Below are 23,944 nucleotides of genomic sequence, written 5' to 3'. Positions count from 1 at the left end.
CGTTACTGTCTGCGTAGAAGCCACAGAGGCTAACAATTTAGCAAGCTAGCAAGTGGGTAACATAATGCAGTAAATGCAAAGACATAATGACAGAGGAGAAAGATGAGGCCGTTGGGAATATCAATATTTTCCTCAGACCTATTATAAAATTACGAAGAAAAACAATATACGACTAAAATTATAATATATTAACTTATTATGTACTGAAAAAATATCTTCCATAACTTCCGCCATTTCTGTCATCATGAAAAAACACGTCACAAGTCGAGAATTCGGAAATTTCAGAAACTTTCCACTTCCGAGGTTGTGAATACGACATGAACTAGTAAACACGACCCCATTTGAGGGCACCAAAACGTACCGTGAGCCGCCGAGTGCAAAGCCGTGTTAATGCCGTTCGCCTCGTTTAGAAGCTATCCTTACCGTAATAACACTACTATAGTTGGACGGCGGTTTTGCACCCTGCAGCTCACGTTTCTGCAGGTTCACGAGCGTGAGCGAGAACTACGGTGGCCTTCAGGTAACGTAAAAACTTGAAAGGCTCTCTCTAGAGCCAGTGTTTGGTTTGTCTGTTCTGGGCTACTGTAGAAACATGGCGGAGCAACATGGTGGACTCCGTGAAGAGGACCCGCTCCCTATGTAGATATATGAATGACTCATTCTAAGCTAACGAAAAACACAACGATTCTTAGTTTCAGGTGATTATACACTAATGAAAACATAGAATATTATATTCCGTTTCTGATAATAGATCCCCCTAAATGTTACATACTGGACCTTTAAAACAGTCAAACGGACCTTTCTGCTTCCTGTTTACATGGTATCTGACAGTAAATTGGTGTCAGTGTCTCCCTTAATCCAGACTATTACTCCCAAAACTTTTAAGATTGAGTTATTAACGTTGAAACGTAGAATACAAAGACACTGAACAGGGATGACGAAACAAACCACAAACAGCCATTCATCAGTTTGTATTTACTTTTCAAATTTATTTTTAAATCTTTAGTATCTTATCTTTTAGTGTGTCGGTATAATTCTACATTGGTTTGGTGCATACAGTAAATCAGGACCGATAACAGGAGTGCATCTGTAGATCAACGGACAAACTTAGGATTTGGTTCGAATGAAGCTTATACACACAGAGCAGAGGGAGGAAACCTTTAGGCGCTGCTGGGAAACTTTCAGAAACGGCCCGACAGCCGTCGTCGGCCGAGGACTCTGGCAGGGAGGTATTTCTCTTAAGAATTCCACACAAATCTGCTGTATTGCTATCCAACAAGGCACACGGACGAGTTTGCGTCAACAAACAATACTAGAAGCTTTTTTTTCTCCCCGAATGTTTCACATCAACAAACCTCACTTGGCTTGAATCTCTCATTTATAACACAGAACACAAACTGTACATACAGATCTCCCTCCTGAAAAAAAACAACATAACATTCAGAACAATAATATCATATAAATCATATAAACACAGAATCACTAGAAATCAACAGGGTCTTTGGCTAGTATATTTTTAAGTGCAGTAGCACAGTCCTGCCTGGGCCGCCTCGCCACCCAGAGCCATGCAGAGAAAAAGTTCTGTCATTGAGCGAGAACAAAAAATAAAAACTAACTTGGAAACATTTTGGAGCTCCTCTCAAAAGTTTTCAATGACACAACTTTTCCAGGATCAGTCTTTGGTCAAAGTTAGACAGAGATATTTATAGTAGAACTGTTCTATAGGAGGCACTTCATCTGAACTGGTTAGATCTTTAGTGTTGCATGATTTTAGAATGTAATTCCAGATGTTTTCTACCCTGAAAAGGGCAAAATTATGGAGAGAACTCTGGATATTTATATTTTTTGGCACTAAAGGAATAGTCATACATTTTGGGGAAATGCACTAATGCGAGAGTTAGATGAGAAGATCAATACGACTTTCATATCTGTACGATAAAAATATGAAGCTACAGCCAGGAGACGGTTAGATTAGTTTAGCATAAAGACTGGAAACCAGGGCAAACAGCTAGCCTTTGTAGGTTGATTTTTTCTTACCTTTGGACAGAGCTAATCTAGCTGTTTCCCCCTAAACTAAGATAGCAATCCCCTGGCTGTAGGTTCCTAGTTAGCATACAGACAAGTGGTATCAATCTTATCTAACTCTCCGGCAGGAAGTGATTACGCGCGTTTCCCAACAGGTCAAACTATTCCTTTAAAAATGTCACATTTAATCATGTCAATCATCTAGAGTCTAGACAATATGCAGCAATTAGTAGCTTCAACTGTTTTTGGCCTTTACACCCAGATTAAGTAGACCAAAAGTTCAATAACATGGCTTCAAACTGTGAGTTATAGTTTCACATTTTGGTCTAATTGCTGTTTTCAAAGACATAGAACTGTAAAAAAATGGAGAAATATATTGAATATCAGCCCAAAACAACAACATGTAGCCATCAGACCAGCTCAGTCAAAGCCCCAGTTCTCTTAACAGACAACAGGCGTGAGGTGAGGGAGGAGGCCGGAGAGGCAAAGCAGAGAGGAGGAGAGGTGGAGGGAGAGAGATGCTGAGGCCTTAAACACAGTCAGAGCTGGTTATGTGGTTCTGAACAAAGAGAAGAAGTTGTACAGGCAGCTGCTGCTGAACATGATCCCAGTCAGAGGACGACGGGTTTCTATCTACACTGAACTCGACTCATTCTCACGCTGAGTGTCATGGTTTTCATACATCGATATACAGCTCAACTCATTTACTATGAATAAATTAGAGAAAGGCACAAGCATCTGGCGTCAAGGCAATTAACTGCAGCGTTCTTTCACCTTTCTCTTCTCACCAACTTCTCACGTACTTTTACACTGTTTTATGTAGTGAATCCCTCGACAAACTTCCTTCTCATTTAAACACTGCACCAATAGACTTGTGAAATATATTCAGTAGTACATCCAACTATTTGTTCTGATTTAGAGAACCACAGCCTGACACTACCAGCCTTTGATTGAAAAGTGGTTCTTCCTCATCCCCGGACCTCTCAAACAGCTGTCCTACATACCGCCAGCCTTGTTCTACACACCTTCAAGCTTCGATAACGAGACATCCACCCCAGTTAGAAAAGTCAGCAAGACAATCAAGCCTATAAGTCGAGCAGGAAATAGTAAACAGGAAAAAAAAAAAGAGGCAGCAGGCAACAACTAACCCTGATTTTCATCAACAACAATCCCCTTCTTCTCATTGTTGTCTCTTATTCTGACTCTTCCCTCATTGTTTTCTTGGTCATGTTCCCAAATAAAGCACAATAAACACACACGGTGCCAGAAAAATGCACCAAAAATATTTGTTATTCCTTGGCCTCATATATAAAATCAGAATATTCAAACAGCAACAGTATTAATCCCCAAAAATATAATATATAAACATAAATATATCAATTAGTTTTGCTGGATTTTTATTTATTATTTATTTTTTTTGTTTTTTTAATTGGAAGCACATGCCACCTAGTGACAGCTGGCGTCTGATTGGCTTAGGCAGAGCGGGGTCTGCGGTCATGTGATTGGAGGATGGGAGAGGTCAGGAGCGCTTAGTTCCTGGTGGATGTGGTCAGAGGTGGCCATCATCTGGAGTTGAGTCTGGGAGCCGTCTGGAAGAAAAACATCACGTCACGTCAGAGGTCAACAGAGTGACCTCGGCTCTCCGGACAGGAAGTAACCACACGACGACAACAACAACAACAATAGCAGCTGGATAGCGCTGCGGTAGCGTTGCCGCCATTTTGGACTGTAAACGCCAATGAGTCCGTTGTCATGGATGAATAAAAAGAATCGTCTGTAAATCAGACAATTCTTTTTTTTTACGTTAATCAACTTCCCAGTACGAACACTTAAATAGCCCTCATTTAAATCATTATGTCCTAAAAGTTGTAAAATGAACTAACAGCTGAATCCAGAGTTATTTTCCTCGGCATAATGAACGTGCATCAGACCCACGGGACTGCACCGCCCTGCACTCTCATATGACACATCCGGTTCTGATGCGACCCGGCAAAATAGTTGAATAAATACAGTAAGTAAGTAAGTTAATAGTTATAATAGTATGCATATTTATAATATTTCTATCGTTCAATACAGGCCATTTGGGTAGAGACATTAAATATATGACATATAGAATAGAAATTATGTTGTTTTACTTTTTTTACGGCACTTTGTAGGCGGACGTTTTACTGGTGTTCGGTAGCCGCTTTTAGTCCAAAATGGCGGAGACGTAGCTCTGCTGCTGGGCGCTGATGTTGCAATGGAACGACCAATTGGCTTTCACTTCTTAGCAATATATGTTCTTTCATTATAGCGAAGTGACGTTCGGGACGTGGCCGTTTGGAACGGGCCGTTTGCTTGGCCGCTCATCGCTCGTTGACTCCAGGGAAGTGAAGAAGACTTCAGTTGTAACGTTAGTAGCCTACAGTATATCCATCCAGCAGCAAAAGTGATCTGCAGTCGCGGTCCGTAAAGGCCCGCTGCGGACGATATGCTCGCCTCAGTCTGCAGATCCCTGAAGCCCAGCCCCCCCGTACAGTGCGTTATTCTTGTTGATTCAAAGTTTGTTACTACTAAACATGTTGACATTGCAGCAACTTGGACACTGCATGTCCTTGGGTCCCCAGCAATACACCCGCCAAGTGTGAAGTAGATCTGATGAACAGTTCTCAAGATATGCGAAGGATTCCTTGCTTTATAGTTACATATGCTTTAATCTAGCCATTAATTGATTTTTTTAGCCGCTTGAAGGCTGTGCAACAAGCTGTAATCACAACATTAAAGGGACTGTTTGTAACTTCTTACGCGTATAAATCAATCCGGGTCGGTGTCCCATGCGCGCTCGCGTGTGGCTACGCTGTTCAGACAAGACTCCAACACAAACTACACGGAAGCACCAAAACCGCAAAGTTATATGTAGTGAAGCCCGTCTGTTAAACAGTGTTTGGCCGCGGTCGGAGGACACGGGGGAGACCGTAGCTTTGGTCTCCAGGACCGGAGTCTCTGCTGTACTCTGCTCCTCTGACTGCCTTCATTCACACAGCGCGCTCGTTACTTGCTCAGCTCTCTCCACCTCTACACGTGCATGCGCGCACACTCCACACTGCAGAAGAGTTAGTTTAGCTCTGAGAATATCTAGTGAATGTACAGTGGAAGTTTGTGCAGAAATAACTGCTGCAGCTCCTCCAGGACCAACAGAGGATTTTCGTGTTTTGTGAAGTGACGGGGCTCCGCAGCGAGAAACGTTATCGTCTCCGACCGAGTGCCGGTGTCTCCCTCCGGCCGCGGTCGGGAGGCTGAAGCAGGAAAAGCCAACACTAGGATCAGCAGTGATTCATGGAGAGACCTTCGTCTGGTCAGCTAACATTACTGCCAAGCAGCTGAAATATAGAGTGATATTGTGGTTTTAGCTGACGTGTGTCGCCTCACTGTGTTGAGCGATGCTCGTTCATGTCTATTTAGAGCGAGCAAGGGAGAGTCCCTTTAAAGGCCCTGAAAACCTATTTTCTCAACCAGCTTCTTACTGTGAGAGGTGAAGTTTTATAATTTATTAGCACAATATTTTCTGCCAAAGTTGGAACAGTTTTTGGTTATTTCACGAGAGGTTTCTGTATTCTTTTTGTTTGTGTGTGTATGGAGTTAAGTGGGTGGGACTCAGTTAGGAAAAGGTGATGTCATATATTTCTGTGCACCAATCAGGATAGAGCAACGTTTGAATTAAAATCAGATGACAGCTGTGGGGTTGTAGTTTTTGAGTGTTACATTTTTAATAAATAATAACAATTTTTTTTTAATATATTCTTTCCCAAGCTTCACTCATGGTGACCAGCATAAACATTTTTCAAATTCTATCAGTTAGGATTAAGAAAATCAAATGTATTTACATTTCAGTTTTCAATTTAGAAAAAAAAAAACATGAGAAAGGAAGCACTCACCACAGACAGGTGTCCGTTCTTAGCCTTGGCCACCAGTAGTTCTGATCCAGGTGTGAAGTCTATGATCCCCTCTTTCCCCTGACCCACTGTAAACGTTATACTGGAGGAGAAACAGAGGGACGGGTTAGACAGCTCTTGCTGCTTTTTACCACCTGCAGATGCTTGAGTGTGTAGGAGTAGAGGTTTATTTTGAAGTTATACTGCTGTTGGCATTATGTAAGCACAGACACACACACACACACACAGAGAAAAACAGCACGAAGCTTTAATTAAAGAGCGCAGTGTTACTGTGGCAATGCTCTACTTCTCACCTGCCCTGGTTGATGTTGATGCTGTTTACTTTTTCAGAACAGATCGCGATCTTGGTCAAGGTCTCAATCACATGGTCACTCTGCAGAACCACATCTCCCTGAAGAAGAAAGCATCGAACGCATAGTGAGAACTCACAGGAAAACTGTCATACAAAGCCACATGAGATCTGGTTCATTTATAATGATTCATGTATATATTAGAGTCTTGGTTTCACCTTCTGTTTGTTGTCGTCACTGGGCACGTGCAGAACAAACAAGCCGTCACTGAGAGAGCTGACAGAGATACCTGCAGGGGACGGACAGTCTTAATGAGTATGGAGTAAGGTACTGCATTTAGCATTAAAAATATGCTCCAATCATAACATGGCAAACTGCAGCCCAACAGGCAACAACAGCTGTCAGTGTGTCAGTGTGCTGACTTGACTATGACTTGCCCCAAACTGCATGTGATTATCATAAAGTGGGCATGTCTGTAAAGGGGAGACTCGTGGGTACCCATAGAACACATTTTCATTCACAGTTTTTCCTCGCCAAAATTTAGCGCAAGGTTGGAGCGTTATTTACCTCCTTTGCGACAAGCTAATATGACATGGTTGGTGCCAATGGATTCCTTAGGTTTTTTAGTTTTATATGATGCCATGTATGCGTGTATGTTCACTCTAGCTTTAAAACTGTGACCGCAACAACCTAAAAAATCACAAGTTGTGTTAATGCGTTAAAGAAATTAGCGGCGTTAAAACCAATTTGCATTAACACGTTATCGTGTTAACTTTGACAGCCCTAATGTTTTACTGCAAGTCAAATTAATTTATAATTAAGAATGTATTAATGCAAATCCAAAAGTTTTGTTTGCACATTCAAATCAAAACATCCAGCATAACTTTTGGATTTGTGTTAATACATTTTTAATCATAAATTTATTTATACAAACATTTGTTGATTGCTCTCAAACCTATTCTGTTTGACTGGATGATAAAGACACAAAACTACCTCCATGAATGAGAACCAACACTGTCCACATCCAAAACAAAAAACCCCTTCGCAAATAATGACTGGCTGTTGACCTCTGACCTTTCAGAGCCCCGTAGTCAATGCGCTGCTTGAGTTTGGCCTCCTCCACGATAACGGCACTGTTGGCGGTGAGCAGCAGCTGGCGGGGCCGAGCCTTGTAGCCCTTTCTGTCGTACTTGGTGACTGGCACTGCATACTGGGAACAGAAGGACGACGGTCACAACACTCCATGAATACACTTTCAAACCGCCCTTTGCTTTGTGCTCCACTAACCTTCATCTTCTCGCTGCCCAGAGCCTGCACCACCTTGGGGTTAATGTCCTCGCCGTCTGAACGAAGAGGAGACATGCTGTTAAAATCTTTTTCACGTTGTGCAATACGAGAAGCCTGTACAAGTTTCACAACTCATGTGTCGTAGTAGGAAAAATGTCTTACTGAGTCTTGTGCTGACAAACAGTTTGGGCACGCTCTGTGGGTAGTTGTCCTTCTTGTCCTTGAAGAGCTCACTGGCGATCATCTTCTGCTCCATCTATTGACAGAGATTAGAGAACAGTGAAGCAAAGGAAAGAAGCAGCAAACAAAGAGACCTGACGGGACAGTACTCACCTGGTGTTTCCACTCAGGACTGATCTTCTTGCAGTAGCTCCACACCATGTTCTGCATGCACAGCTTACGCAAGTGCTCCGAAGCCTAAAGACACAGACAATGATTTCACAATACACCTTTTACAGCTCACTCAAGCCAAGGGCACTACCATGTTGATCTGTGTGTGTGTGTGTTGTATAGTCTCACCTCAGTGAGAGCAGCCGGAGGTGTCGGCCAGCTCTTGTCCAGGACGTTCTTGGGCAGGTTCCTGCGCAGCTTCATGAGGAAGGAGTAGCGCACATAATCCAGGAAGTACTCGTTCTCTGGACAGCGCTCTCTGTGGCGGTAGATGAAGCCTTTGATGAACCTGAGGGTGGGACAAGGAAAGGAATCAGAAATTTAAAACAAAGTCTATACATGTTGTGCTCATTTTAAAAATCACGTTTTCTTTCAGACTGAGGTGTATTCACCACACAGTGAGTGTATTGCGCCATCTGCTGGTCAGGTCCTGTAAGGTCTGTTACCTGCGGATAGTATCAGCAGCCTGTCGCCTGCGTCGGGCTCTCCTCCTGGCCAGGATCCCTCTCCACCACGCCTGGATGGCAATAGCTGCGAGGTACATAATATACATAATCACATTTCAACTCACAGAGAATGGTTGTAAACTCTAACATGACATTAGCAGGAGAAAAAAGCTAAATGATCCCAGTGGAGATGCGAGTAAGTTTCCTCACCTGAGGTTCTGAGTTTTTGGAATTTGGACTTTTGGCTGTAGCCTCTCCATCCTGCCTGCAGCTTGGTGGCTGTGGGGGGGAAAGGAGACAAATGGTTCAAGTTTGTGGCAATAATGAAAACTATTTGGCTCAAATCATCGGTTGTGTCAGAGGCTCTCACCCAGACTATGTTTCCTGGTCTCTAGTGCTTCCTCAGTGGCAAACAAAGTCTTTGGGAAACGGATGAAGATTTTGGATCTAAAAGGTTGAGTTTAAAGTAAAATATGTATTAAATCAAATACATTTTAAAGTGCAGTTCAGGGTCAGGAAGAAGACAACAAACATCATAACATCAGGGCTATGAAGAGAAAAATCTATTTAAAAAATGCGTGTTTAAAAAGATGTTCCACACTACTTCTTAAAGTTACAACGCTGAACTTTCATTTTGTGCTGATCTTGACAGTCCCTGTGGACAAAGTGTTTCCAAGAACCACAGTCACTTTACAAAATCTCTCATTTTACTGCAACAGGCTCTGACAGTCTGCCCCGTGCAGTCCTGGTTCTGGTTCTCCCTTGCCTCTCTTCCTTCAAATGGGCCCAGCAATACGGTCTGGGCCTCCAGCAGCGTGGTGTCAATGTTGGCTTCCAGCGGGGACTGGCGGAGCAGCGAGGCAAAGCTCTGCTCCTGGCCGGATGAGGAGCCGCTGCTGCCGGGCGCAGAGCTCTCCACCTCCCGCCAGAGCTCTGACTGCAGGTCGAGGGCAGCAGCAAAGCCAGATCTGGGTTTGTCAGTGGCGGGCCGGTCGCTGCTGGAGGCCCCGCTTGAGTCTGAGCTGAAGGAGATTCTTCTGATTTTGCCGGAATCGGACCCGCTCGCACCGATGACAAGCATTAAGAGATAACCAACCAATCTTCTCACTGATGGTCTCGTTTACTTAGTAGGTCGTATAGAGGCATCACTATTAAATGTAGACTGTTTCATAACCAGATAAAGGTTCCTCACAGTAACTTAAAGCTTGTACCACATGATCCGAGACATCGATTTGACTCATATGAAAGTGTCTTTATACGTTTGTGTGTTGCTGACCTGCCCAGTTTGTACTCCTCAGGCTTGTATCCCAGGTGTTTGACCAGTGTGGCCACTCCGTCAGACAGTTTCGCCTGCCAGTTAGGCCACGTGTCTGGACACAGGGACTTGTACCTAAACAGACACAAACACAAGTAAATACTGGAACACTGGTTCAGGAATGAAGCTTAAAGGTTAGAAAGCACACCCCGTGTTTCAATCTGCACCACCTCTATAGCTCGATCGGCATCACACAAGCTCTCAGCTCAGTTTAGGAATAAAGCTGACACTCATGTTCGAAGCAGTGAATGTGCTAGTAGGGGACGAGTGTCTTGGACTGAACCCCTTATATAAAGACAGGACACCAATAAGCTGTTGCACCTGGAGGACCAATACTACTAGTGCAACAGAAGGTATTTACTTTTAGACTGTAGGGGTTCATTAATATTGAGGTCAAAGGAATATTCCAGATCATTCTCTCAAAAATCTGAACCAAATCAGTGCTTCAGTGCAGTCAAATAAACTGTGTGGGGTGAACTGACAAACCTGTATCCTTTAATGATGTTCTCACTTCACTTCTCGTTGTGTCTTTTGTGTACTGCTTGTATGTCTACTCTGGACAATTTGACTGAATTGACAAGTCATATTGGTTGTGTACAAGAATACATGAAGGGCATATATACTTGATTATATTCTTGATACAGTGCTTACATGTGATCATACCTTACTGGTAAAAAAAATAAAAAAAATAAAAGAGAGAGTAGCTGATCACCTCTGTAGGAAGACCTCGTAGCGGCGTCTGTAAGCAAATCCGGCCCTCCTCACCCTCAGATTCTCCATCAGCCCCAGATACTTGACCTGGTGGCGGATCAGCACCTCGTCAAATCGACCTGGGACGGGAGGAGAGAGAGAGGGAGAGAGAGAGAGAGCTCGGTCAAATCAGTCTGAGAAAAATGTAAAGTCTGTTGGACAAAATGAACCAGAGAAAACCAGTAAATGCTAAACAAGAGAAGTAGGAGTCACGAAGGACAGAGAAACAGTGTGAAACTAACAAAAGGCCAACTGTGGAGGGAAACAAAGGCCGGCCCGATATACTGACGACCACACGGAGAGAGGTACACTGCGGCCGCTCACGCCGATGAAAACAAACTGTTTTGGTTGGAATTAGTGAAAGCCCGGGAGTAACACAAGGTTTCTGGGAAATATTAGCTTGTTGAAGCTGCTAGGCTGCTTTAACTCTGTGTTTACAAGCGCTGGCATCAAACCATTGAAAACTATTAGCGCATGGAAGTAAATAATAGCCATAATCATTTGAATCAAATGAGTCATTTCATGTTATGCAAAAAAATTTCAAAATTCAGGATGAAAAACTCAAATTTGAACATCCGGGTTACGAAGGATGACGAATCAAGTCTGGATGGAATCAATCAGACCTCTATCAGGTGCTATCAGGTTAAATATCACCAATCCACTTGATCTGAAATATTTGATCACAGTTTTACTTATTGAATCGAAGCAACATAGTGTTTTGATCATCACATACTTGAAATTACTGTCTGAAACTTTCACAAAGGGGAATTCCAATCACATAAATTCATGTTTTCAAAGTAAAAGTACATTTCACTGCCATAACATTCAGTGATATTTATATTTCAACTTGAAACAATTCACAATTAGATATTCAGTTGCTGATACGATTCAAACGATTACAGCTATTATTTGCTTCCATGTTAGTGTTAGACCTGCCAAGTTGTACTGTGTGTATGGAATTGTACAAAATGTAGACTGAAATATTTGGAAAAGTGGGTTTTCACAAAATAGCAGAAAATTCCATAGGTTCATCTTCACTCCACCCTGACCACCTCCTCTCTCCCACTGTCAAGTCCAGTTACTTTTACTGACCTATATTAATGTCAGCACATGCAATTTTATACAACGGCATATTAGGGCCATTATATGAAAAAAAAAAAATTACGGAGCCAGGGGAGGGGGGTAATATTCCGAGAAAAAAATTCAGAATTTTCCAGATTAAAGTCGGAAATTTTCGAGAAAAAAACTTGGATATTCTCTGAGATTAAAGTGGTAAATTTACAAGAAAAAACTAAATAATTTACGAGAAATAAACTTGATATATATATATATATACATATATACATTTAATATACATAAACTTAAAATACTTCATTGTCTTTACTCGACTTTTTGCGTATAAAAGACAGAAATTTGTCTTTGGATTTGTATGTGAAAAAACTGCTATTAAAAAGGGTATATTAAAACTCAACATATCACATCCAGACAGGACACATTAAAACATATTAAAACACATTTACATAAAAACACACTACACCAATACGAGCTACATTAAAAAGGAGCACCGTGCACTCAATGGTGAGTACTGAATCAAGGTTAAATAAACAGATATAAAATGCTGTGCTGTGCTGACGTAGCAGGCTGGCTTAAAAAAATGTACGAGAAAAACCTCAAACATTGTGTTTCTTTTGTCGAGGAACTGCATTGCTTCACTTTACAAGGTCGGATCAACCTCATCACACCACAGACGCCCGCCGCTTGCTGTGTATTATGCCTGCAGTGGATGACCTTACAAATTATACTTTGCAATTGGATTTAGCATTAACGAAATACTACTGATTTTAGCCCATAATCATAATTTTATCATAAGCATCCGGACTAGGGCATATTCAGAAGAAAACAACCTACTGATGTGAGTGTTTTTCTTGTAAATTTGTGAATTGTTTTCTCGTAAATTTACCACTTTAAATCTTGGAAATTCTGAGTTTTTTTCTCAGAATATAACTCCCCTCGCCCAGCTCCGTAATTATTATTTTATTACCTACAATGGCCCTAATACGCCGTCATATCGTATCGTTCCATTATGGAAAAGGGTATATAAATGTGTGTGCTGATAAATGGCTCAATGGCAAATGCTACTGGACTTAGAGTACTTTGATAATCATGTCCAAAAAGTATGCAATCGTGAGGATATGCAATAAAATAATCCGTGATGTAATGCACACACTAGTTGTCACAATGACTGAATGGTCCTATGACGAGGTTATTGGTTTCTGAAATTGAGATGATTTTGGTTTAAATTCCACAAATGACTATTTTTATACTCATTACTTACAACTTGTGGATGGATTAGACTATGATGAGTCTGTTCCACCCTGATAACTCAGTATTTGAAAGGAAACTCATTTCTATCTTGTTCTATATACTAAGCACAAACAAGAGTTGACTTCATACCTGATTGCTTGGAGTCATTGGGCTTGATGCAGCGGACGTACGACGGCTCCTTCGACATGAGGATCTCCATGAGTTTCGCCAGGCTTGCTTTGAACTGGGTGGCTGCCTGGAGGGGCAGACACAAACAGATAGACAGCGGAGAGAAGCTGGTTAGGAACTGGATGAAGAGATGAAGGTAAGAGGATGGGAAAGGAAGCTGGTCGGTAACCGGAGGTAGAAACTGGAGAGGAGGAGAGAGAGCGTGTGTCGAAGCCCGCGGGCAGAGATGACGACCTAAGAGGAGCTACGCAAGCAGAGTGGAGGCTGGTGTGACTGGCAGCCCAGTGGAGACTGAACACTGGGCACAGTGTGGAGGACTGGGAATCTAACTTGCCAGCCTGTGACAGTACCCTGTTCAAGTGTGTGTGTGTGTGTGTGTGTGTGAAGGGCATACAAGTGTCAGGGCATTCCTCAGAGAGTGGGAGGCCGCAGAGAATCCCCATCAGACCACCCACTCAACAGCGGAGAGGGGAAACACACCACTGTTTGTTTTGCTGTGGGAAAGTATGTTGGGATGCATGAGAGTAAGATCTATAAGAGAGAAACCCTCAGGACACAAATAGGGAATACACACACGAACAACACCAACACCTATCTCACCGTTTCTGGACGTTTCTTGTCACTCAGCTCCTCTCGGTCAAAACACTGGTTCAGGATCTTGTTCTCTGACATACACATGACCTGTTAAACATACACAAAAGGGGCATATTTTTAACAGTGTATAACTTTCCACAAATCTATCACACTGTCGAAGTGAAATGCAGTTTACTGCTTTGACTTATAATCCTCCCGATTCATCATATTCATGTTCATTTTAAACTCTCGTCTCACCTCTTTTAAGTTCCTGAAGAGCAGGTCGTTGTTCTTGTCCAAGAATCCTGAGAGAGAGAAGATGGAATTTGATCACTTTCACTGCGGGAGGGCCCCACAGTGTGACTTGTCACTGGCTATATCCAGTAAAGTCTGATCCCATTGTTGAATATATTCAATTAATATGGTTCAATTGTCATTTTTACCTCCGCCAAGGCCAAAGGCCTAGGAAGGAGGTTATGTTTTACCGCCGTTGGTTTGTTGGTTTGTTTATTTGTTTATTTGTCAAGCTCATTTTCTAAATCAAGATCTTTTTATTTGGGTTTTGCAGTATATAGCAAAAGTACAGCGCTATTCGATAACCAAAGAGGAATGACAGGTATGAGTATACTTTATTAGCAGCTGGCACCAATGCCAACAAATAAACAAGTCAAAACAAAGGATGTATATAATCTATGCATATCAACAATAGAACAATCCCTCCCCAGTCACTGCCAGCACGCCATACAGAAAGCCAACTGTCACGCCAAGGACTTGCGATGAATAATTGAATACTGTGTGATGTAGTCAAGCTGCACTTAGTAATCAAGTATTTACAGTGTCTGGAATGTATCTAAAAAAGGGCCCCATGCTTTCAGGAATTTCCCATGTGAATATTGAAGCGAGTATATCTGATTTTCTCAAGCTTTAAGCAAGACATGATGTCTGCCAAGCATTGTGTGTGAGTGGGAGGGGCAGCGCCCTTCCACCTGAGCAGGATTTCTCGCCGAGCCAGAAGGGAAACAGAGGATAAGGTACGTCGTTTTTCTGCAGTTAATTTCGTCTCACTTCCGGTGACCCCGAACAGAGCAACTAGAGGGTTTGGTTCTAATTTGACGTTTAACACCCGAGATAAAATGTGAAAGATCTCCGTCCAACAGTTTGTAAGACTAGGGCATGACCAGTACATGTGAGTACGGGAGGCTTCAAGCTCATTTTTAAACCAATAATCATCGTCAAGTCGATAGACGGTGGGTTCCCAGATTGCATTTCAGCCAATGCGTTCCGCCTCTTTTGCTCTCCACACAGACCATTTACCTGCATTCAACCAAAGCCTGCTCAAGCATGATTGGTCAATACTACTCGGACTACAAACAGAAACCAGAACGCTTCTGATACCAAAATCTAGTCCCGTTCCTACAGATTTTGTATGTGAATGCAGAATCTGTTTATAGAGATTAGAGTGCAGGTAACTCTCACCAGGTCTTTATCTAACTCCCTTCCTATTGTAAAGAATAGGTATACGATCAGGTTGTTTGAGATTGTTATATTTAACAAATGGTATTGGTGTTTAGTACCGGAAATTAGTTTTGCATGCCTGACCTCCAAACACACAGAGACTAGAGGTCATACTGGTTTTGCTTCATCTGCTTGTTTGCAGTTACAAAAAAGAGGAGGGAGAGTTTCAATATGGTTTGGGTTTGTAGCAGCACACACACACACACACACACACACACACACACACACACACACACACACACACACACACACACACACACACACACACACACACACACACACACACACACCGTTGACATTGTAGTTGACCTCTCCAGCGTAATGCAGCAGTCTGAATTCGTCACGGCCCATTACTTTCCGGGTCTTTGCATCAGCCAGCTTGTGACTGCAGGGAAACACACACAGCATGGATACATCAATAGATGGACAGGACACATATTCAATAATTCACAGTCCGGTACCAGAATCCAGACAACAGCCACACCAAACTCCTTCTGGGTATATCTGAGGCATTGCAGTCGTCATACAAGACAAGAATAGGAAACAAACTAACGTGACAAAGTGTGCGTGTCCTCCCACAGTGTCCTCCAGCTTCTCCAGGAAGGTGAGATCACTGGCGTCTCCGGGTCTCAGACACTCCTCATCCTGTGATAGGAGGACAAAAAGAGCAGCGATCAATCATTGTCTAACAAAAGCAAAAAAAACAATCCCAGGACTAAGTTCCCATATCATTTTACATTAACTTGATACTAAGATATTCAATAACTTCAGTATTACGCAGTGTAGTACCACCGAAATCACTTCACACATCTATGGCCTCTTCATGATTATACCTATTAAACTAATTAAGACATTTTGATGGCACTACCTGCAGCTCGGAGGCAGTCTCGTTTTGATTAAAATGAGGTTGTAGCTCGTTGTCTACCTTACTACGGTTAGAAAGAGCCGTCGTTTGTGTTTTAACAACGTGTTGGTTATGAGTTATTGATCCAGGAAGTTTGAATCTATCAATATCTTTCCAACTTTACCGAAGTACAACATCAGCAATACGTGGACTGTCAGGAATGATTGGAAGAAGTGCACTATGAGGTAACTCTATGAGTTACCTAACTCGAAGGAACGAGTTAATAAAAAATTTCTCCTAGGGGGTTTTGGGGGGCTTACTTTGGGTATTTTATATTTTGACAGTAAGCCACTTCCAGAATGAATTTAATAAGTGAGCTTTCCTTTGAAATAAAATCTTAGTTTCAAAGGCTGTAAGACGTCCGTAGCAGAGACAGAGCGCAGCGTGTCTCCTCACCAGGATGGAGATGATGCCTTTGAACTTCTCCTCCACCAGGTCACAGATGATCTTGTTGTTGAAGTACTGCACCGGCTCCCACTGCAAAGACACAAACAAGACCATGAGAAAATCAACCCTATCGTGGGGATTAATTGGCTTTGCTTGGCATAATGAACAGAATGAAAATGTCTTTTGAAGACGGACGTTTATCTCCCTGTCTGAACTTTGATGTCCCAAAAAAAAAACTTCTAGGTAGGGCTGTCAATCGATTCAAACATTTAATCACGAGTAATCGCTTGATTGTCCACAGTTAATTGTGATAAATCATAAATTAACGCATTTAGCACATTTATTATCTGTTGAAAATGTACCTTAAAGGGAGATTTGTCAAGTATTTAATACTCTTATCAACATGGAAGTGGGCAAAAATGCTGCTTTATGCAAATGTATGTATATATGTATTATTGGAAATCAATTAACAACACAAAACAATGACAGATATTGTTCAGAAACCCTCACAGGTACTGCAATTAGCATAGAAAATATGCTCAAATCATAACATGGCAAACTGCAGCCCAACAGACAACAACAGCTGTCAGTGTGTCAGTGTGCTGACTTGACTATGACTTGCCCCAAACTGCATGTGATTATCATAAAGTGGGCATGTCTGTAAAGGGGAGACTCGTGGGTACCCATAGAACCCATTTTCATTCATATATCTTGAGGTCAGAGGTCAAGGGACCCCTTTGAAAATGGCCATGGCAGTTTTTCCTCGCCAAAATTGATCGTAAGTTTGGAGCGTTACTTAGCCTCGTTCACAACAATCTAGTATGACATGGTTGGTACCAACAGAATCCTTAGGTTTTCTTGTTTCATATAATGCCAGTATCTTCACTCTAGCTTTAAAGCTGAGTCCGCTACAACCTAAAAATCTAAAAAATAAATTAGTGGCGTTTATGATTTTGCGTTATTATCGCGTTAACTTCGACAGCCCTACTTCTAGGACATAAATCTTGCCCAATATCTCAGTCTAAACCTGATACAATTACAACTGTTCTAAGCTATTGAATGGCCGTAAAGTCCATCATCTGCAGAATCCCAGGAATCCTGGCACACAGACACGCTGCTCACCCACTCGCATGTGGACACACACACGCATGAACACAGAGCTCCACATGCTGAGTGCAGCAGTGTCGGGTTATGTTTGCGCATAATTTCCACAGAGATGACAGAGAGCGCGGCCCACGGTCCTGATGTCGGATGATAATGGGCTCTTTGAGAGGTGAGTCCAAGTTTCTCCCACGACCTGCTCTCTGACCACTGCATTTATATTAGACTGAACAACAAGAGGCTCTTGTTCCAAAGGAGCAAAACCAAACAATGTAAATGAATATAAATGGGGCAAAGACAAAAGGGAGCAAGTGAGAAGATCTTGAATTAGATATCATTTTGCAATGCAGACCTCTTTTTGACATGTAATTTTCTTAAGAGGTACCATTTAAGACTTTAACTGTGAATAAATAAAATACACCATAATTCCAACAATAGCAGAGTTAATTTCTAATGGGGGCAACATCTTCTAAAAATATGTGCACTTACAATAAATCACTTTAAGTAAAAGCATCAGCAGAGTGATAAATTAAATTACCAATTTCACATTGAAAAAAACCCCCAAAACTGCAACCACAATCACATTAGGAGCTCTTTGCAAAGCCTAAATCCTGACTGACGGAGGAGAAAAGGGCTGATAATGGAAGGTGAAAACTAAATTTCAAAACAGCATGATAAAGGTGCACAGAGACTAATAGGACCAGAGGAAGAAATCAAAACGATTCATCAGAGGCCTGTACTACGAAGCAGGATTTGGGGTTAGAGAGGTAACTTCAGGGTTAACTCTGGGTTTTCAGTCTTACAACGGTGGGTCACTTCTTACCGGGGTTGATCACCATGGTAACTTACGCTGAAAACCTGACCTGCTCCGGAGCAGGTTATGTTCCAGATAAGAGATCAACTCGTATAAAAGCATCGCCTACTGACCAGTCAGAGCTCAGTGCGCGGATTGTAAAATGATATTACACAAATACAAAGAAGTTAAAGTCATAATGCAGGCTGAAAGCAGCAGTTTAATCTGACAAATGCAGGAGGGACAGCTGGCTGATATGCTTTGGGTGCTTACCGCTTTGAATTATGTTTTTATATTTATTTTTTAATTTGCTCCCAAATCCGTTTCACACCGCCGGAGACGGGGACGCAGCTCAGAGAAGGCTGAAATAGTCATACACGCTACAACTTTACCAAAGGGCATAATGAAGTGTAATTCATTCTATTTTGAAAGCTATTTATAAATCACTGCCCCATCTAGACGGCTATATCTGACTTTAGAGTATTCTGTTAAATTAATAAGTCTGTTAATTTATGCATTCACACATTGGCAATTTCTTCATTTGCCAGCTGTCCTTACTGCATTTAGCAGCTTCAACTGTGTTACATGTAGTCATTATGTGTTTAACTTCTTCATATTTGTCTAATATTATAGTTTGCTCTTGGTTTGTAAAATGTGCCGCTCTGATGACAGTAGACTTGTCCATGTTTGTGATTGGTCAGATGCTGCAAACCCCGCCCCTTCTATGTGAACGCGCTCACAGCCAGATTGAGAAACCCTGGGTTGATTTAACGAGTTGATAACCAGCGTCATAGAACCGGTTTGCGGGATCGCGGTTGTTAGAGTTAGTTAAGCCAGATAACGAGAAGACATCCTGGGTATGTTGAACTGGCTTCGTAGTACAGGCCTCTGATGAAGGTGGATCCACATAAATCCATACAAGTGTAAATGCAGCTAAGGTGCGTAAACATCTGGAATAAACAACGGAGGCGGTGAGAGGGTGGAGACTGACCGTGATGCCTTCGGCCTCGTACTCCTCCTGCTCCGACTTGAGGGTGAGCTCAATGAAGAGCTGCTGCAGCTTCTCGTTACAGTAGTTGATACAGAACTGCTCAAAGCTGCAACACACAACAATACACACAATGAAAAAAGGTCAAAAAAGGTTTTTGATTTTCTTACTAATTCATATTATTTTGCCAGTGGGTGAATAATATTACCCACATACGGTGGTCTTACACACATAATTCATGTACCATATACAAATATTAGGGCTGTCAAAGTTAACGCGATAATAACACATGAAGGCGTTAAAGCTAGAGTGAAGATACTGGCATCATATGAAACTAGAAAACCCAATGAATCCATTGGTACCAAGCATGTCATACTAGCTTGTCGCAAAGGACACTCCAAACTTAAAAAAAATAATTAATTAATAAGCTGTATGCTTCACTGTGTGCAAGTGACTGGGATCATTCTGTTATGTGTAAGGTAACATCAAGTGCGACTTAAACATCGCTTTCCTACCTTTGTAAAAACAAAATATGACGAATAAATACATCGATATAAATGTGCTGAATTGTTATTTATAGTATCTGTTACCAGATCGGCTCCTTTGTCATAGGTACCCAATCCCGCTATTTGTGTCAGTATCGGACAGATATCAGTATCGATGCGTCTCTAAAAAATTCCTTGCATGAGGTCCACTTCCTGGAAATTTCTTGAGCTTTCAGCTGCATCTCAGCATATGCAGTTTACTCAGGAAGCTCAAAAACCAAATGAGGAAACTCCATCAGCCGACGAAGGCCATGAGATCCAGCTGAAAGCCCCGGGAAATCCAGGAGGTAGACATTGTGCAAAAATTTCAAATAATAATAATAATAAAACAGTGAGTTGGTTTTCAGTGTTCTTATTTTGTTTTTTTTTGCTCCATTACTTTCAGGTTTAGATGGATATGTTTACTTACAGCAGTAACAAACATCATTAATACTGTACCTGTTGTGCTGGAAGACCTCAAAGCCGTAGATGTCCAGCAGGCCAATGACTGAGCAATTCTTGTAGGAGTCATCCTGTCGGAGAATCAGAACAAAAGTCATCTTCATATCTGTTTGAAAGCGAAAACTCAACTACACATACAGCCTTAAACTAAAGAGTTAACTTAAAAAAATCAGGATTTAAGATTGAATAAAATGTGCAATGAAATAAAATCAGAAAAGCATATTTTGAGAATATTATCAGGGTGGTGTTTGCGACAGACAGAACACGTCATGGTTTCTTAGCCTGCTTGCTTTTCGTGGCTGTAAATACAATTTTTGGCCCTATTCCCAGAACAAACAGCTGTTTCTACGCACCTCCCCCTGCTGATTTGGAGTGATTATTGAGAATGTTCTGACTAATAAATGTAAATAAATAATGCTTTGTTTGTGATGACAAACACAAATTACATCACTGATATGGGTGATGTAACGTAAAACCATTCTGCAGTCTAAAATATGCTATGTTATGTTTATTTATAATATAATATTTTTTTTTTTTTCTCCTCAACGAAACTGGGGACCCCCCCGGAAATGATCTCGCAACTCTCCAGGTTGAGAACCACTGCTATAAAATATTGAGTTATGTTCAACTTGTGGACTTGTAAATGTCCACAAGGTGGAGCCGTGCAGTAACAGAATGAAGGGAGACATCAACATGCTCTGCACTACAGTTTTTTGATAGTGTCTGGGATTTAGTTTGACAAAACTTAGTGTGAATGATTTAATGTCAAAACTAGAATTACAGCCTCACGGTTGTATGCCCCCGCCAACAAGTCAAGTTGCAGTTTTACATCCACGTCTGTCCAAAATGTCATCAATACATCACTTTATCCTGTTAGACATTTGTTTGAAATGGTCATAATTAGCATACAGTATGAACTCTTGAGTTACATCCAAAAAACGTGGTTTGTGAGGTTCACAGTGACCTTAAACCATCAAAATCTAATCAGTTCATCCTTGAGTCCAAGTAGGCATTTGTGCTAAATTTGAAGACATTCCCTCCGGGCGTTCCTGAGATGTCACGTTCACAAGAATAGAACGGACGAACATATGTACGTATGTACCTGAAAACATAACGCCTCCGGCCACGGCTGTCACAAGCGCTGAGGCATAAAAAGTATGTTGAAGAGTGAAAATGTATGAGTACCGTGTATGTCAGCGAAGCGTTGATCTTGTTAACCAGCCAGGTGAAGGTGCGTCCATACACCGCCTTGGACAAAGCATCCCGAGCCGATGACGCTTGCTCTAGATTCAGAGGGCTCATCAGCTGATGAAGACACGCACACACACACACACACACACACACACAGAGAGACAGGAAGGAGAGACAGGCAGAGACAGACAATAACAGAGTTACACAGAGTTCAGCACGGACAGTTAGACAAGTTACAATATAATTACACTGGACCAGACCAGACATTACACAGACAGGAAAGCTTTGTATACAAATGCTTATCTCACACTCGCGCTACAATGAGAGTGTGTATCCAAACCTACCTCCTCTCCCTTGGCAATTATCTTCTTGTGTGTGAGCGCCTCTGTCAGCACTGCCCCATTCACTCCTAACAACTGGAAAAGCACAACAACGTTAGCACGCGCACCACGGCACCACCAACGACTCCTCATGTAAACAGACAGACGTCATGCCGCTCAGCAGCAGTGATGTCCTGGCTATGGTATCTCTTGATTAAGTCTCATGGAGTATAATTGGAAAATTGGTGTGGGAAGGAACGGGGGATGTTTCTGATCCACATTTCTGAAGCAGTGTGCAGACTATTTCAATGAATATGTTTTCACCAGTATTTGCAGGATACATGGGTATGTAAATTCTAAAGAGAACGTGCGGCTGAGGCTTAACCACAGCTCTATGAATTTCAAACTCAAGTCCAAGCCTGTATTTATGAGGAGTTACCAGAAGATGGTGTTCAGGCAGAAAAAATGAGTGGGAGGAGAGATATTCTGTGAAATTCTAAAATAAATAAAAATAAATGATTCATTAAAAGATCATTTTGGCAAAAATTTATGATTTTTGTGACTGACTTTGTGTATAGCTTAAAGTAAGGCATAATAGTTATAACAGTTAATCACAGTAAAAGTATTGAATAAGCAGATTTTTAGTAGAAAGCTAAACGTAATGGACAACCAGTTTAAAAGTGTGCTAAAGATAATGGGTAAACAACTGAAACAGTTAGCTAGAAGTAATGGATAAATGGTTGAAACAGTCAGCTACAAGTTATGAATAAATGGCTGAAATAGTTGGCTAAAATTAATGGATAAACGGTTTAAATAGTTAATGCATTTCCAGATTAAAACTACAATACATCATCATAAATTCTATCTTACAGCTGAGTATCTTAAAACAGCAATGTTGCACCCTCTCCTCGCTGAAAGGAAGTCTAGGAAGACTTCATAAATAACTTAACTTTAAGTGCTATTCCTAAGAGATGATTGATAAATACAGGCCAAAAAAAATCCATCTCCCTTTGGCCTGTTAGGAGTGTTTATGAACCTGCTCGGTGCAGTATCTTACCCTGGCCAGGTACTTTATCTGTGTGTCAGAGGTGATGCAGGCATTGCCTTCTTCCGCGCCGTACTGCACATTCCCCAGGTGGAGCACACTGGCAATTATGTTTAACAACTCCTACAGAGAGAAAAAACACAGAGAGGGACGGGGTAAGAAAAATAAGGACAAGAAAGAACAGAATGGGAAGAAAAAAGAAGGATAAAAGAGGGGATTGTTACAAAGAGGTGGAGAGTGGGGACAGAGAAGGAGGGACGGAGAGAACAAAGGTAAAGATACGAGAGGCTGCAGCACGATAACATTATACAGATCTGAAGTTACTGCCAAGGCTATCTTTATGACCGACTTGGCAGATAAGGGTGTCTTTGATTAAAATTAGGTTTTGAATTGAACAGGACAGGAATGTAGCAATGTGCAAGTGTCATAGTAGAGCTGCACACACTCACACCTGCTCTCCGCTCCATAAGAAGTGGGAGATCTAAAAAGCTCTGGAAGCAAGCCCAGACTCATGTAGGAAGACTCCCACGCTGAGGATAAATAAGTTCTCACCGTATAATAACAGCCACACACAAGGGCTAAAACTTTGAAATACAAACATCCACGGTGCAAGTCTGAAACAGAAACAGCTTCAGCCCCCTCAGGCACATGGAGTACTTTACTGTTCATAGTAAAAACCTGTGGTGTATGGCCAGTAACACACATAGTGGGGGGGGGGGTGTAATGTTTGCTAAAGTTTAAACCTCTACGTTTTTTGTTTCATGAATTCAGTAATTGTCAAAGGAGTGAAAATGTAACATATTCCGTGGATAAGCTTCATACAGCCTTTAGAAATGTAAGGGGGAAGGGGTCATAGATTCAACTTGCTCTGTCGATTTCAGGGAAAAAAAGAGACTGTTGCTAAAAGTTTCTTAAGTTTACCCACACTACTTAAGGTGAAAACCCAAATTTACAAAGCTCTGACTTACCTCCACATCGTCCTCGTTGAAGCCAATCACAGTCAAGGCTTTCCTCACCATCTTCCAATCACTGCGATCGTTGATGGAGCTCACTTTGGGACAGTTACCCTTTGGAAAACACACATACACACAAAACCTAAATCACTCTGCCACACACTCTATATATATATTTATCATCTACTTCAGCCTTTTATTTCCTAGTAAAGTTGTAAAAAAATGTCCAGCGAAACCCATAAAGTAGGTGATGGTGTAAA

The 23,944-nt window shown here is 41.7% G+C and overlaps 1 protein-coding gene across 3 annotated transcripts in view; it reads right to left on the bottom strand.

Annotated features, from left to right (window-relative positions):
* Nucleotides 1-964: 964 nt before the first annotated feature.
* Nucleotides 965-23,944, bottom strand: part of LOC141770560 (unconventional myosin-Ic-like) — a 77,583-nt gene continuing 54,603 nt past the window's right edge. For all 3 annotated transcript variants that reach the window (XM_074640220.1, XM_074640222.1, XM_074640221.1), the window contains 26 exons: nucleotides 23,700-23,798; nucleotides 22,744-22,854; nucleotides 21,711-21,782; nucleotides 21,361-21,480; nucleotides 20,173-20,246; nucleotides 19,193-19,298; nucleotides 16,317-16,397; nucleotides 15,570-15,661; nucleotides 15,307-15,401; nucleotides 13,760-13,806; nucleotides 13,529-13,609; nucleotides 12,890-12,995; nucleotides 10,398-10,515; nucleotides 9,647-9,760; nucleotides 8,741-8,817; nucleotides 8,581-8,649; nucleotides 8,371-8,455; nucleotides 8,054-8,213; nucleotides 7,868-7,951; nucleotides 7,697-7,790; nucleotides 7,535-7,590; nucleotides 7,322-7,457; nucleotides 6,466-6,536; nucleotides 6,251-6,348; nucleotides 5,940-6,039; nucleotides 965-3,614 (listed from right to left, as the gene is read on the bottom strand). In XM_074640220.1, the coding sequence (XP_074496321.1) occupies nucleotides 3,588-3,614; nucleotides 5,940-6,039; nucleotides 6,251-6,348; nucleotides 6,466-6,536; nucleotides 7,322-7,457; nucleotides 7,535-7,590; nucleotides 7,697-7,790; nucleotides 7,868-7,951; nucleotides 8,054-8,213; nucleotides 8,371-8,455; nucleotides 8,581-8,649; nucleotides 8,741-8,817; nucleotides 9,647-9,760; nucleotides 10,398-10,515; nucleotides 12,890-12,995; nucleotides 13,529-13,609; nucleotides 13,760-13,806; nucleotides 15,307-15,401; nucleotides 15,570-15,661; nucleotides 16,317-16,397; nucleotides 19,193-19,298; nucleotides 20,173-20,246; nucleotides 21,361-21,480; nucleotides 21,711-21,782; nucleotides 22,744-22,854; nucleotides 23,700-23,798 (2,373 nt within the window). In that variant the 3' untranslated portion in view covers nucleotides 965-3,587. The remainder of the gene's footprint in view (nucleotides 3,615-5,939; nucleotides 6,040-6,250; nucleotides 6,349-6,465; nucleotides 6,537-7,321; nucleotides 7,458-7,534; nucleotides 7,591-7,696; nucleotides 7,791-7,867; nucleotides 7,952-8,053; nucleotides 8,214-8,370; nucleotides 8,456-8,580; nucleotides 8,650-8,740; nucleotides 8,818-9,646; nucleotides 9,761-10,397; nucleotides 10,516-12,889; nucleotides 12,996-13,528; nucleotides 13,610-13,759; nucleotides 13,807-15,306; nucleotides 15,402-15,569; nucleotides 15,662-16,316; nucleotides 16,398-19,192; nucleotides 19,299-20,172; nucleotides 20,247-21,360; nucleotides 21,481-21,710; nucleotides 21,783-22,743; nucleotides 22,855-23,699; nucleotides 23,799-23,944) is intronic.

Source organism: Sebastes fasciatus, chromosome 7, assembly GCF_043250625.1.
Source record: "Sebastes fasciatus isolate fSebFas1 chromosome 7, fSebFas1.pri, whole genome shotgun sequence".
Lineage (NCBI taxonomy): Eukaryota > Metazoa > Chordata > Actinopteri > Perciformes > Sebastidae > Sebastes > Sebastes fasciatus.
Note: the sequence above shows the minus strand (reverse complement) of the source record. Positions and strands in the feature narration are given on the sequence as shown.